This window comes from Triticum dicoccoides, chromosome 6A, assembly GCF_002162155.2.
Source record: "Triticum dicoccoides isolate Atlit2015 ecotype Zavitan chromosome 6A, WEW_v2.0, whole genome shotgun sequence".
NCBI classification, from domain to species: Eukaryota; Viridiplantae; Streptophyta; class Magnoliopsida; order Poales; family Poaceae; genus Triticum; species Triticum dicoccoides.
The window spans coordinates 4,112,536-4,127,469 of NC_041390.1; the positions used below are offsets into that span (position 1 = coordinate 4,112,536).

Sequence of the window (14,934 nt, forward strand, 5' to 3'; positions counted from 1 at the left end):
GGCCAGTGTGTTGTCGCTGCTTCAGAACCCTTGCCGGATGTTTCATCCCCGGAAGTGGTAGAGGCGATGGCTCTTCGTCGTGCAGTTTATTTAGCTCTCCAAGAGAACTATATGCATGTGATTTTCCAATCCGATTGTCTCTCGGTGGTGCAAAGGCTGCACTCTTCTGCACGAGATCGCTCCATTGTGGGTTCTATAATCGCTGATATCAAGACGGCGTGTGGGGCTCTGTCTTCTGTGACTTTCAAGCATGTTCGTCGGCAATGTAATGTTTTAGCTCATGTTTTAGCTAGATCTAGTTTGAACTCTGTGAGTCTTTGTATTTTCCATTCTGCTCCGGAGTGTATCCGGGAGACTCTATGTAACTTTGTTGCTTGATCAATAAAGACCGACGTTCTCTCAAAATGCACCAAGGGCAAAAACGTATTTCCAAGTCCCACTTAACACGGTTAGTATCCAAAATCGATGGAAGTGCCATAGTAGGAGCTGAGTGCCATGCATATGAAAGAAGAATAATTTGAGAAACACATTGGGAAACCTGAAAAAAAAGGTGACACTCTAATCGCAAACTGAAAAGACCATTCTACCCCTGTGTGGAATTAGTATTCTTTACACATTGGAAGCGAAAAAAGAAAAAAGATAATCCTTACCCGTCCCCCGCTGCCCGGAGGCGCCGGCGGCGGTCGCCCTCCTCGCCCTTACCGGCGCCCGGCCGCCTTTCGCTACGGCCTCCCACCGCCCCACGCGCCTGCTCCCTCTGCCCCTCCCCCCGGCCTGCCTCGCGTCCGCCCTCTGCCCCAACTCCCGCGCGGAGCCGATCCCGCCGCCCGGAGGAGCGCGTCGGCGCCGACCGCACCGGTGCCCGCGCCGGTGGAGCTTGGGGAGGCCGCGCCAGGAGCAGAGAGGCGGCGTTGGGCGTAGTTTCGCGCAGGGATCCCCGCGGCCTTAGCTACTGTCAGAAAGAGAAAGCTCCAGATTTTGCTCAGATGAGCCGCCGCCGGCGCCGCCATTCCTCGCCCGAGCCGGCGCTCCCGCTGGAGGACGAGGACCTCCTACAGGAGATCCTCCTCCGCTGCCGTCCGCCCTCCCCCGCGCCTCCCTCCGCTGCAAGCGCTGGCGCGGCATCCTCTCCGACGCCCGGCACCACCGGAGGCGCTCGCTCCTCAGCTTCATGACAAGGTGGGAGTACGGCATGAGGCACGAATTCGTCCCTCTCCCGCACAAGAAGCCCGACCGCATCCCCCCGGTGCGCTTCGCCGTGCCCAGGAGCTGCACCATTCATGGGCGCTGGCAATTCCTCGGCTACCGCCACGGCCTTGCTGGCATGCTCAATGTGTGTCGGCGCGAGGTCGTCGTCTGGGATCCCCTCACGGGCTGGCAGCACCGCGTGCCTTTTCCACCGGGGATCCGCAACTCCGAGGGGGAGGGTTTGTGGATATGGCACACGCAGCGGTGCTGTGTGCTGATGCTGATGTCAAATGTGGTTGTTCTGGCTACGCTTTTTGGCGACTTCGTGCTCCTACTTGAGTCAATGCGGTTCAGACAAATTTCCGAAAGAAATGGCTGGGATAATACCATCCATTATGCCTACGGAAACTTCTATACTGCAGGTAATACATCTGTACCTTGTGTGCAAAATGATTCATCCAAACACTATCACTATGTACTTCTGTATTAATGTGTATGCGATTAAGGGCCGACTAGATATTTAAGAATAACTTGAGTTGTTTGGGTTTTCATCAGTCTGGTGATCTTCTGGAAAACTGCCAATGTAAATCTTTATGTTATTACCAGGGTAAATTATGTCTAGAACAGAAATATAACTATATTTATTGCTGCCTGGTCATTGCTAAACTATGTTTCCGTGCTTGTTTTTACTCTTATATCATAAGTTCATTAAATTTGAATAGCACTAAGTAATGCTATTTTTGTGACAATGTTTTTGTTGGACCTATTGGACATAGCTGGTACGAATTATCTTCTGAATAATTATGGATGGATGCATTTTCTATGAACTATGTTAAAGGATTATTGCCATTCTTTCTTCCACTTGGCAATAGATTTGGCTTCATTTAGTGGCCTTGTCACAAAAACTGCAACGTTCCTTAATTTTCATTGGTTTATTTGCCTTGTTTTGCTTGTAGGCAGGGGAGTTGGTTGGACGTGGTTGGATCTGAAACTCTGAGCACGTGAGATCCGCTAATGTGCTATGTTGGTTGACCAGGTGAGGTGAAAATTTATGTTTTTACCGTGTGTATTTTTTGTTGCTTGGTTACTTAATTTATAAAATGATGTAGTGCATGAATATGATTAATTTCTGAACTGTTTATTTCTTTACATTTCCAAAGAGCATACCTTTGAGTAACATACCAGATGTTTCTTTGTTGTATTCCTTGAGCCTCTCATGTGCACATGATACACCAAGTGAATCTCAAATAATTGGAAAATCTAGGAGGTTTAGTTTTTTGCCTCTGATCGCAGACATTTGAGTCACTGACTGCGATCATGTGTAGCCAAAAAAAAACTTGACAGAATGTCAGTGTTACATTGTGAAGGTGTGCCTGTAGAACTAATTGTTCTTCGATCGCTAGGATGATGTTTGTGTTAGAGTTATAATATAAGTCATGTACCCCTTTGTATTTATCCCGTTGTATGAGGGGTTTCCTGCATATGTTCCACACCTGTACATGTATATATATATATCGGCCTATGGCCTCATGGGAATACAAGTTGCTTATTCCTAACATGGTATTAGAGCTTAGGTTTTTTTTAGCACGCGCAACTCGTGCTTGATCCTCTCCCCGCGCCGCTGTGTTCTTCTTGCCGGCGTCGCTGTTTCCGTCGCCGCTGCGTTTTTCTCTCCCTCCTATCTTGCTTCGCCTGCCTCGAGCCCTCAGATCGAGCCGGCGGACTTCTTCGTGCTGACTACAGATCGAGCCCGAGCGATCGCAGGACTTCTCCGTCCGTCCCCCATCGCTGAGATCCAGCCGCTGCATCGCTGAGATCCAGCCGCTGCACTACATCGCTGCTTGTCCTGGGAAGGACGTGCATAACGACCGCATCCAGCCGGCCGCTCGCAGGGCTCCCGTCCTCAGCCAGCGCCCCGATCTTCCGCTCGACGCTGCTCCCGTCCCCAGCCAGCGCCTGCTCCCGATCTGGTCGCTCTCGAAGGATCCAAAAAAAAACAATGTCTGCTACATCGGGCTATGTTGCTGTCCCTCGCTGTCCGCTGATCTTTGATGGTACTAACTACACCGAGTTCACTGGCTTCATGCGCATTCACATGCGTGGCATCCGTCTTTGGGGTGTTCTTTCTGGCGAGGTCTGCTGTCCGCCACGTCCAGTTCCTCCGGTGGCCCCTACTCCGCCAACTCCATTGGTTCTTCCTACGGATGCTAATCAGGCCGCCAAGGATGCAGCTAAGGTTGCTGATGAGGCTGCTGATCGTGCTTATGATGAGAGGGTTTTGGCTTATGAGGAGGCTCTTCAGACATATCATGGTGCTCTGTCTGTTTACACCCAGTGGCTTGATGATGATGCTCGTGCTGCAGCTGTTCTCACTGCTAGTGTTCTGCCTCAGTTTGCTTCTGAATTTCTGGGTCTTTCTACTGTCTTTGAGATGTGGACCCGTCTTCGAGAGCGCTATCAGCCCTCTGGTGATGCCTTATACCTCTCTGTGATCCGTCAGGAGCATGCTCTTCAGCAGGGTGACTCTACTGTTGATGACTTCTATGCGCAGAGTTCTGCTATCTGGCGCCAGCTTGATTCTCTCCGTAGTGCTGGGTGTCGTACCTGCTCCTGTTGCCAGGCTGTCCAGGCCAATTTGGAGTTTCATCGCGTCTATGAGTTCCTGTCTCGGCTCCGTAAGGAGTTTGAGCCCCGGCGTGCTCAGTTGTTTGCTCGTGGCCGTATTTCTCTCATGGAGGCGCTTTCTGAGATTCGTGCTGAGGAGACTCGCTTACGTGGTGCTGGTTTGCTGGAGGTTCCCTCTGTGCTTGCTACTCGCATTCCTACGCCACCTGCTCCATCGACCCCTTCTCGCTTGAGTGCTCCGCCGCTCTTGCCCACTCCTTCTGGAGGCTCAGGTCGCCCCCGTCCACATTGCGCCTATTGCAACAATGATGGTCATCTTGAGTCTCAGTGCTACATGAAGAAGAAACATCTGCGCAAGGCTCGATCATCATCTTCAGGGCCTTCGTCATCTCCCTCGACAGCTTCAGCCATTGCTTTGACTGAGCAGGATATTCTGCGACTTAAGCGTCTGCTCGCGGCTTCAGGTTCTTCCTTGATGGGTACTGCCGGTTCTGTGACTGATGCTTCCCGCACTGAGCAATCACCCTCTACACAGTCAGGTACCTCCCCATGGGTTCTGGACTCTGGAGCTTCTTTTCATATGTCTTCTCATTCTTCCACTTTGTCCTCTCTTCGATCACTGGATTCTCCTCTTCATGTCTTCACTGCTGATGGTACTCCACTTTCTGTTGCTAGTAGAGGCAATCTTACTACTACTTCTTATTCTGTTCCTGATGTTGCTCATGTTCCTCGACTTACCATGAATTTGTTTTCTGCTGGTCAACTTACGGATTCTGGTTGTCGTGTCATCCTCGACGTTGACTCTTGTTCTGTCCAGGACCGTCACACGCAAGCTCTGGTTGGGGCTGGCCCTCGCCGCCGTGATTCTCAGGGTCTTTGGGAGTTGGACTGGCTTCATGTTCCTTCTGCTGCCACCACCATTGCCAGTTCTTCCGCTTCTGTCGCCTCCGTCACTGGTTCCTTCCAGCAGTGGCATCATCGACTTGGTCATCTGTGTGGTTCTCGGTTGTCTTCTTTAGTTCGTCGAGGCCTTCTGGGGTCTGTCTCAGGAGATGTCTCTTTAGAGTGTCAGGGTTGTCATCTTGGCAAGCAGATTCAGTTACCATATTCACATAGTGAGTCAGTGTCTAAGTGTCCTTTCGATTTAGTCCATTCTGATGTATGGGGTCCGGCCCCTTTCGCTTCGAAAGGTGGTCATAAATACTATATTATTTTCATAGATGATTTCTCTCGTTGCACATGGCTTTATTTCATGACTTCTCGTTCTGAGGTGTTGTCTATTTATAAGCGTTTTGCTGCCATGGTTCATACTCAGTTCTCTTCACCCATTCGTGTTTTTCGTGCTGACTCCGCTGGCGAGTATATCTCTAAGATGTTGCGTGGTGTTCTTGCTGAGCACGGGACTCTCTCTCAATTCTCTTGTCCTGGTGCTCATGCTCAGAATGGTGTGGCTGAGCGAAAGCATCGACATCTTCTTGAGACGGCTCGTGCATTGATGATTGCTGCCTCTCTCCTGCCTCATTTTTGGGCTGAGGCCGTCTCCACATCCACCTATCTTATCAACATACAGCCTTCTGCTGCTCTACAGGGTGGTGTTCCTTTCGAGTGACTTTTTGATCGTTCTCCCGATTATTCGATGCTTCGCTTGTTTGGTTGTGTTTGCTATGTTCTTCTTGCCCCTCGCGAACGCACCAAACTGACCGCTCAGTCTGTTGAGTGCGTCTTCTTAGGCTACAGTGATGAGCATAAGGGCTATCGTTGTTGGGATCCTATTGGTCGTCGGATGCGTATCTCTCGAGATGTGACTTTTGAAGAGTCTCGTCCCTTCTACCCACGCCCATCTTCCTCGACTTTTTCAGTGCAGGATATCTCTTTCCTCACTTTTCCTGACTCACCTATCACCCCCGCCGAGACTGTACCTCTCCGTTCCACTTCCTCTCCTTCTCCACATCTAGTTGATTTGCAGCCACCATCCTCCCCGGTCTCCTCGCCTAGCATGTCATCGGGTTCTCCACCGTCATCTCCGGTGACTTCCTCCCCGGTCTCCTCTCCCAGCCTGTCACCGGATTCTACACCTTCATCTCCGGTGACTTCTTCGTCGCCACCCCCTGATTCTACCTTGCCGATTCCTCCTTCTATTATTCCATCTTTTCCTCAGCATTACACTCGTCGTCCCCAACCAGTTGATGCCTCTGTGGCTGGGTCGTCATCTTCCTCTCAACCTACTTATGGCTTGCGTTCTCGTCCTCGTCCGCCTGTTGATCGCTTTGGATTTCCGACCGCTGGTGCTGCTGTTCTTGAGCCGACTTCTTACCGTCAGGCTGTTGTTCATCCTGAATGGCAGTTTGCGATGGCAGAGGAGATTGCTGCTCTTGAACGCACTGGTACCTGGGATCTTGTTTCTCTTCCTCCCGAAGTCCGTTCGATCACTTGTAAGTGGGTCTACAAGGTTAAGACTCGCTCCGATGGTTCTCTTGAGCGTCACAAAGCTCGTCTTGTGGCTTGTGGTTTTCAGCAGGAGCATGGTCGTGATTATGACGAGACTTTTGCTCCTGTGGCTCATATGACCACTATTCGTACACTTCTTGCTGTTGCCTCTGCACGCCACTGGTCTATATCTCAGCTTGATGTTAAGAATGCCTTTCTTAATGGTGAGCTGCGTGAGGAGGTGTACATGCAGCCACCACCTGGGTATTCTGTTCCTGATGGCATGGTATGTCGTCTTCGTCGCTCTCTCTATGGCCTTAAGCAAGCCCCCCGCGCCTGGTTTGAGCGTTTTGCCTCTGTGATCACTGCTGCTGGTTTTTTAGCAAGTGCTCATGATCCAGCATTGTTTATTCATCTTTCTCCTCGTGGTCGGACTCTTCTTCTTCTTTATGTTGATGACATGATCATCACAGGGGATGACCCCGAGTATATTGCCTTTGTAAAGGCCCGTCTTAGTGAGCAGTTTCTTATGTCTGATCTTGGACCTCTTCGCTACTTTCTTGGGATTGAAGTCTCTTCTACCTCTGATGGCTTTTTTATATCCCAGGAAAAGTATATCCAGGATCTTCTTGCTCGTGCTGCTCTTACTGACGAGCGCGTTGTTGAGACTCCTATGGAGCTCAATGTTCACCTCCGTGCTACTGATGGTGATCCTCTCCCTGACCCGACGCGTTATCGTCATCTTGTTGGCAGTCTTGTCTATCTAGCTGTCACTCGTCCGGACATCTCTTATCCGGTTCATATTCTGAGTCAGTTTGTCTCTGCCCCCACCTCGGTTCACTATAGTCATCTCCTTCGTGTTCTTCGATATCTTCGAGGCACGATCTCTCACCGTCTATTCTTTCCTCGCTCCAGTTCTTTACAGCTCCAGGCCTATTCGGATGCTACATGGGCCAGTGATCCTTCCGATCGCCGTTCACTTTCTGCTTACTGTGTTTTTCTTGGTGGTTCTCTCATTGCCTGGAAGATGAAGAAACAGCTTGCAGTTTCCCGTTCGAGTGCCGAGGCTGAGTTGCGAGCAATGGCTCTTTTGACGGCAGAGGTGACTTGGTTACGGTGGTTACTTCAGGATTTTGGTGTTTCTGTCACTACACCGACTCTGCTTTTATCTGACAGTACAGGTGCTATCAGCATTGCACGCGATCCTGTGAAGCATGAGCTCACCAAGCATATTGGTGTTGATGCTTTCTATGTGCGCGCTGCTGTGCAAGATCAGGTTATTGCTCTTCAGTATGTGCCTTCCGAGTTACAGTTGGCGGATTTCCTGACGAAGGCTCAGACTAGAGCACAACATGGCTTTTATCTCTCCAAACTCAGTGTTGTTCTTCCACCATGAGTTTGAGGGGGGGTGTTAGAGTTATAATATAAGTCATGTACCCCTTTGTATTTATCCCGTTGTATGAGGGGTTTCCTGCATATGTTCCACACCTGTACATGTATATATATATCGGCCTATGGCCTCATGGGAATACAAGTTGCTTATTCCTAACAGTTTGTTTTGTGTTGTTTCAATATAATTTTTTTATTTGACGAGAAACATTCATAATAGGGGTGTCCCCTGTGCATGAGTGTATGATCGGCAAGCTGTGGAGCATGGTGGGGGAATCGGCCTTTGAACTGGGCCCCTTAAGCTAATATACCTTAGAGTGTCAATCATTTGTATTTTCAGAATGCTGTTGTATAACGGAATCAATGTTTCATGGCAGTATGCTGAAGCACGCCGCCTATCGCATGAATCGTATGCTCATGGTTATGCATCCTTTTCAGCATACTGCCTCTCACATGATTCGTATGCTCGTGGTTATGAATGCTTTCTCATTCAGATATGTGTGAGTGAAGATTTTCCTCTTATATGACAAGTAGTGTATAATAAATCCAATCTGACAAAAAGTAAGGTACCTGGGTGAGGGACCCTCTAAGACCAGTTTGTATGTTTGGAGGGATATCAAGGCATTTATTATATATATATGTTCTGCATGAACTGTTCTATTATTTTTGCTTTTGGGTGCTGCATAGTGTTGCCTGCGTTGGACTTCCGTTTGTAAAACCACTTTTTAAAATCTATCCAGACCCTTGTTCGTGCTCAATTACGCCCATCCTGATCCTTGTTCTCTTTTGCTTGAAACAGGGACGCCATGTGAGGAACAGGGGATATTGGGAAGGTCTTTAGATCAGAGAACTTTCCTCGCACAGCCTATCTTAGAGTATGTGCGAACTTTTGTTTTGAGCCAGTCATAAGTTTGTTGGGTACTACTGGATTAGGATGTTAGGTGCTCCTCTGCCCTGCTTTTGAGAACCCTTGTATGCTTATGTTCGAAAAGGCCTATCTGTATGTTCAGAGTCTAATCTACCTGCGTTGCGACACGTCTTCTCCTCTTGGTAGTTGTGTTCTAGTTAGCAATCTGCAGCTCTTCGACTTGATGCCATGTATTTTGGAACATACAAACTGGTAGTGACGTTCTTCCTCAACACGCCAACTCTGCTCACCGTTCCTCATCCACAGACCACAGTGATTCCTCTGCCACACACATAAAGCTAGTAGGTGATCTGACTGCAGTGCAGTGACCCTGTATGTAGGCACCCAGCATCTAGTGCCCTCAACTATTCCTTGTTTATTCCAGGCACCCTCTAAACCAGTAGTCATGCATGCACTTTGTACCATTCCTCCACTCACCTTGCCTTTATGTATCCCCCCTGCCTGCTCCAGTTACCAATGCTTGGCATTAACATTAGTAGTAGAATTAGCATTGCTCTCTCACATATAAAGCTAGTGACAAGGCACCTGATAATGCTCTCTCACATCACTACATGCATAGGAATTGTCCCACATGCACCTGATAATGCTCTCACATGTAGTATATATTATGTATACTACAGGACAGATAGGATCAAGTCTGCTGCCTGGATAGTTAGAGCCCACCACCTAAGACCAGTGACAAGATACCTCTCTGGTTTGTGCAGAATCAATGGGGTGGATTGAGCTGCTGAAGCCGGTGGCGGCCATGATCGCCTTCGACACGCTCTTTGCGGTGATGACAGTGCTGGTGAAGAAAGCGCTCGATGACGGCCTGAACCCTGTCGTTCTTATCGCCCTTCGGCAGCTTGTCGGCGCAGCTTTCCTGGCGCCGATTGCCTACTTCAAAGAAAGGTTTGTGGAGAAGATCTTAGTCTTCAGAGTTCAGTTGCTGAATTGTTTTTGTATGATGTTTAGCACCTGGAAACTCATGCTGATGATATGCTGCTACTGCTACATGCATGATCCTGTCCTCTGCATGTTTATCTGAAAAGCTCCTGCTAAGCTGATGTTGCACTGTATGATGTTTTCAGAACCTTGAGAAGTATCTCTTCCTTGGTTTTCTAAATGTTTTGTTGTTGTATACTACTGTATATTTCCGTATCTAGAAAATTGCCGCTGAAAATTTCTCCTAATTATTTGTAGTTGATTTCAGGAATGCAAGACCAAGATTCACAAAGGAGATCTTTGCCTACTTGTTCATGAGTGCTCTACTTGGGTAATGTTTTTGTTCTTTTGGAGAATCCTAATTGGGTAATGGTACTTCTGTCTAGGTTCAATGGAGGAGACAATTCAAAAGAGTGCTGTAAATTAATAGTGTTTTCCTTTTTTTTTGTCTGAATGTGTGTATAACTGTATACAGGGCACTATTCGCTCAGTATCTGTTCTTCTTGGGCTTGAGCTACACCACTGCAACACTGGCTGCAACTGTCTCCAATATGACCCCAATCTTCACCTTCCTGATCGCCGTCCCTCTTCGGTCAGTTTCTTAATAATTGACATATTGCTTCAAGTCACAAACTGTTCATCCAGACTGAAACTAGTTACACAGGTCGGAAACAGTAGATGTGAGGAGCAAGGCGGGTCTGGCGAAGATCGCAGGAACACTAGCGTCTGTCAGTGGTGCGATACTGCTGAGCCTGTACAAGGGTGCTGCCCTGACTCACACAGCATCTTCGACCCAAGAACACGGTGAAAATAGCACAACGGGCAACAGTGGCAGCAAGGGAAGATGGTTGCTGGGCTCGGCGTTGCTGCTGCTGAACTGCATCACGTTCTCATTATGGATGCTGCTGCAAGGGAAGCTCACCAAGAAGTACCCTGCAGTCATCTCCAGCACTGCATTCATGGCCTTGATCAGCTCACTGCAAGCAGGGGCACTGGCAGTCACCACCCAAAGGCACCTCTCAGTTTGGCTGCTCCGAGGAAGTATACAGATTGCAACCGTTCTTTTCGCGGTACGTAAGATATGGCTCAGATACCACCAACCTGTAAAGAATCAATAAAATCTTCTGTTATCTATAAAAAGACCACCAAGTAATCTTTTCTTTTTCGAGTATAGCTATTTGATCCCACTTGTCGGACAAAATGGTTTAACAGTCTAGCAGTCTTGCTTATATTATCCTATATGTTTGGGGTTGGATTTGGTAATGTAAGGAGACTTCACAATTCTTCATGGCTCTGATAGTTATGAACACATGGCCCCACGAGTTAGACACATGCCATGATCTGGGGCAAAAAATTGTAAATTCAGTTAGAACAGGAATTTTCGACACAAAGAATGGTTCAGGTTCAGCGTAAGTACACTGAAACTTTGCATTTTTGCTTTACAGGGAGTGGGAGTATCGGGGATAGGATATGTGCTGATGACCTGGTGCATCGAGAAGAGAGGGCCGGTGTTCACTGCAGGCTTCTTGCCTCTCATTCAGATCATTGCTGGAGTCCTTGATCTCCTCGTCCTTCATGAACAGCTTTACGTGGGAAGGTATTGGCCTTTACTAAAGTTTAGGAGAGAAACTGCATGACAGAGAAATGTGCAAAATAAGTATAAACTCTATTTAGTTGTTCAGTAGCACATCATGTGAAATATCATGCTTGTTAAGTTAGCTATTTACTTTCTCAAAGTCTAGTAGACTAGTACAGATCATGTGTCCTAATTAGATAGAAAAAATCTCTGAAATAAAATTCTGATCCAGATATCGTTGTACACTTGTACTATGACTTATCACCTACAAGGACTAAGAATTGACATGTTTCATAAATGTTGCAAGTGTAAAAATACCTATCAACATCGACTCTCAGCAACGGACTAACAATTGACATATTGCAAAGTTGCGTACAGAACTATCGGCCAAACAACAACTTTGCTTTAAGACATAGAACTTCGGCAAAACAACAGAAAGTCACACTTTTGTTTCTCTTTTTGTCCTTGAAGTGTGGTAGGTGCTGCTCTTGTCATTGGAGGCCTCTATCTTCTGCTCTGGGGGAAGAGCAAGGAAGCATCGTCAGCTGCCATTTTATCAGAGAAAGGACTGGAAGAAGATAAGGAGACACAGGAAAATTTGTGAAGTATTGAAAGGGCATTCCTAGTAGTTAGTGGGAATGTCAAGAATGACCATAAATGTTCCATCTATCTGCCCTGGCCCATGCTCTATGTACGTTGCTACAACTTTGAATAAGTCAGTGTCATATTTGTGCTCATTGTGCACTTTACTTTCTGGTAGTGTGGTGCCTGGTGAGGTTGCCTTCCTTGCCTGGTATTCAACAGTGTACCAAATGATTACAGAAAACACTCGTTGGTGGGTTTTACCGCCTTCATTGGAATGCAAAAACTAGCCTTAATTTGTCATTGAAAATGACAGTTGCGCAGGAGTAAAATCACACTAACAAGCACAAAGGTGAATGGTCAGTAGTGGTGTTTGAGTTGAGCAATTCACTGCATCTTGTCATAGTATTGCTGACTCAAGGATAGCATTGCTGGTTGACATATACCAGGTCACCTTTTTTACTAATGGCAAGTATTAGGTTCTTTTGGAAGTTTTCTTTATGTTAGGAAGTGAGGCGACTAGTCCACATACATAAAAAGGAGTTTCTGCAGTCTCAGTGCTTCCGTCCTTTCTCCACTTTCTTGGCATCTTATGTAATTTTGGTCGGGGCACCAGAAAAGGTAAGGGGCTGAATCAGGACATATATTTTACTTTCACGTTTGCACTACCAATTTGATTCCTACTGTCTACTGATATGCCATTTTATAGATTATTATTAAAAATCTTCAGTAGTACGAGTAAGTTGTCACAAGAGAAGCAAAGGAAATAATTTATTATGTTGATAGCATATTAGCATTTACTTTTTTGCCCCCCTTGCATGAATGACGGCCGTCACTTTTGGTCAGTGAGTAGCATTGCAGGGCTATATATAATCATCAGACAGTTAATGAGCGTATCAGTCATCTTGTAGCGGCAATCTTACAATGTGGGTGCAGGAGTGGAAGCCGGTGATGGGAATGCTGGCCTTCGACCTCATCTCTGCTGTGATGACGGCGCTGGTGAAGAAGGCTCTGGAGCAAGGGCTGAACCGCCTGGTCCTCGTCACCCTCCGGCAGCTGGTCGCCACCATCTTCCTTGCTCCAATAGCCTTTTTCAAAGAACGGTATGCATCCTTGTACATACAATCTGCATTCATTCCCTGGGTGACTGAAACTGCATAGCGCCACGACATTCCTGCAGGAACACGAGGCCCAAGCTCACATTGGAGATCCTGGCGTACCTCTTCTTCAGCGCCGTGTTTGGCGCGGCGCTCTCGCAGTACACCTTCTTCTATGGCCTGCAGTACACCACCGCCACCTTTGCTATAACCTTCATCAACCTCTCTCCTGTGCTCACCTTCCTCATCGCCGTCGTGATGAGGATGGAGCCGCTGAAGTTGAAGAGCATGGCGGGAGCTGCGAAGATCACCGGAACGCTCACGTCGCTGGCCGGCTTGCTGCTGCTGAGTCTCTACAAGGGTGTGCCGCTGACGCACCAGGCCGCCACTTCTGCACCTAGCCCAGCTGCTCACCATGCAGCACCCTCTGACAGCAGTGGCAACAGGAGCTGGATGCTGGGCACCATCGCGTTGCTGTTCAACTGCCTGTGCTTCTCCTTCTGGCTGCTACTGCAGACAAAGCTGACCAAGAAGTACCCGGTCATCTACTCGAATACTGCCATCATGTTCTTCATCAGCACTCTGCAGGGCGGGGCGGTCACCTTGGCGATGGAGAGACACGTGTCGCTCTGGATGCTGACCAGCAAGCTGGAGATCGTTACCGTCTTGTATGCAGTAAGTTAAACATCACCATCATCTTCTTCATCTCCTTGACTTGTACGTACCACCTTCACAAAGAGAAGAAAACAGGAACCACTTATCCAAAAGGGGCAACTACTTATAAAAGCCATTGCTTTAATTATCTTGCAGCTAACACTAGTCTATATATGCAATCAATACACGCCAGCTACTTTGACCAACTTGAACAACTGAAACCCAAAGTACGTGGTGGTGAAAATAATAATAGATATTAAGTACTTAACATATTGTTAATCATACAATGAAATTATTACATGTGCAGGGGATAGTCGGATCTGGAGCCGGGTACCTGATAATGACGTGGTGCGTGGAGAAGAAGGGCCCGGTCTTCACCGCAGCCTTCATCCCCATGATGCAGATTATGGTAGCCATCATTGATTTCTTCTTCCTCCATGAACAAATCTACCTTGGAAGGTAATACATATATACTTCTTCTCAGTTTCATGCCTCCCTGTCCTTTTGTGATGATCATTGTCATTGCCGAAGTTTCATGTATACATTGTTGCCAACTGAATTGCTGTTGCTGCTGGAGATAAACAAAGTTAATTGTTTCCGCAATCGAGTTGTAATGAAAATTTATACATATTTATGCGTGTTGATTATCGTTACATCGGCGTGCATGTACAGCGTGCTAGGATCTGTACTGATGATACTGGGGCTCTATCTTTTGCTGTGGGGAAAGAAGAGGGATGAAGCATCTGTATCTTGTACCACTACCACTGACAAGCAAGTCGACGAACCAGCTGATGACAAGCCGTGAGACTGGAGATTACACCCTTGGATTTTATTACTGCAATGCAACACATATATGTAGTTTTTCTTCCCATTTTACTTAACTGCTGGATGCAGCTACCTATATATATGTTATATATAAGGTTGTTCCTAGCTGGTACTGTTGACATATGTCCAAGCTACTGAAATAGTGGGATTTAGTAAATGAGCAGAGATCTCATTTAGCATACAGCTGCCAATGCTCTTTGGTAGCTGCATATGGGAAAATTATATGCGATCACGGGTCGAATGGCACTTCTTCCTTCTCAAGAACTTTGTAATTTTGGACATTTTTTTTCCTAGTACCGATGCCTTGCAATTTCGTTTGCATTTCATCGAAAAATTCTCGGCGATCTTGTTTTGCCTATGATTTCTTGGCAAAGACAGCAAAGTAATAACTACTTTATGTACCGTTATATTTCTTCTACAAGAGCAATAAGAATATATTCTTTCTTATAAATAAAAAATGAATAAGAAACATATTCTACCGTAGGTAAATAGCATATTGTGCTTGTGCTGGCGGGTTGAGGCTGAGCTATGCAATTCTGGTGCGGCTGACGTAGCTAACTAGCCATCACAGTCAAAGTACACTTTTTCCTCTTATGTATATGGACATATTGTGTCCTTGGATTGTAGTAGTGGAACACATAATAATATTCCTAGTTATTGCACATCTAAGTGGCTCATATTAGATTTGATTGAAGCGTTCCTACTCTCCTGGAGGAGAG

At 47.0% G+C, this 14,934-nt stretch overlaps 1 protein-coding gene across 6 annotated transcripts; it reads left to right on the forward strand.

Moving 5' to 3' along the window:
- The first annotated feature begins 683 nt into the window (after nucleotides 1-683).
- On the forward strand, nucleotides 684-14,327 carry LOC119319199 (WAT1-related protein At3g30340-like). Of its 6 annotated transcripts, none has more exons than XM_037593689.1 (9): nucleotides 684-1,610; nucleotides 2,145-2,224; nucleotides 8,429-8,504; nucleotides 9,262-9,448; nucleotides 9,750-9,812; nucleotides 9,957-10,073; nucleotides 10,146-10,551; nucleotides 10,927-11,078; nucleotides 12,576-12,735. In XM_037593689.1, the coding sequence occupies exons 4-9, from the start codon at nucleotides 9,267-9,269 to the stop codon at nucleotides 12,589-12,591; spliced, it is 936 nt and encodes a 311-aa protein (XP_037449586.1). In that variant the 5' UTR covers nucleotides 684-1,610; nucleotides 2,145-2,224; nucleotides 8,429-8,504; nucleotides 9,262-9,266; the 3' UTR covers nucleotides 12,592-12,735. The 6 variants fall into 6 exon arrangements, with proteins under 6 accessions (XP_037449586.1, XP_037449581.1, XP_037449582.1 ...); XM_037593684.1 differs by lacking the exon at nucleotides 12,576-12,735 and adding an exon at nucleotides 11,529-11,949 and having other exon boundaries at nucleotides 697-1,610; XM_037593685.1 differs by lacking the exons at nucleotides 8,429-8,504; nucleotides 12,576-12,735 and adding an exon at nucleotides 11,529-11,949 and having other exon boundaries at nucleotides 697-1,610.
- The last annotated feature ends 607 nt before the right edge of the window (nucleotides 14,328-14,934 follow it).

Excerpts from the sequence above, each read along its gene's own strand:
- LOC119319199 (XM_037593684.1), top strand. The coding sequence starts at position 9,267 with ATGGGGTGGATTGAGCTGCTGAAGCCGGTGGCGGCCATGATCGCCTTC. Across the intron at positions 10,074-10,145 it reads CTGATCGCCGTCCCTCTTCG|GTCGGAAACAGTAGATGTGA; the intron begins GTCAGTTTCTTA and ends CTAGTTACACAG. Across the intron at positions 11,079-11,528 it reads GAACAGCTTTACGTGGGAAG|TGTGGTAGGTGCTGCTCTTG; the intron begins GTATTGGCCTTT and ends TTGTCCTTGAAG.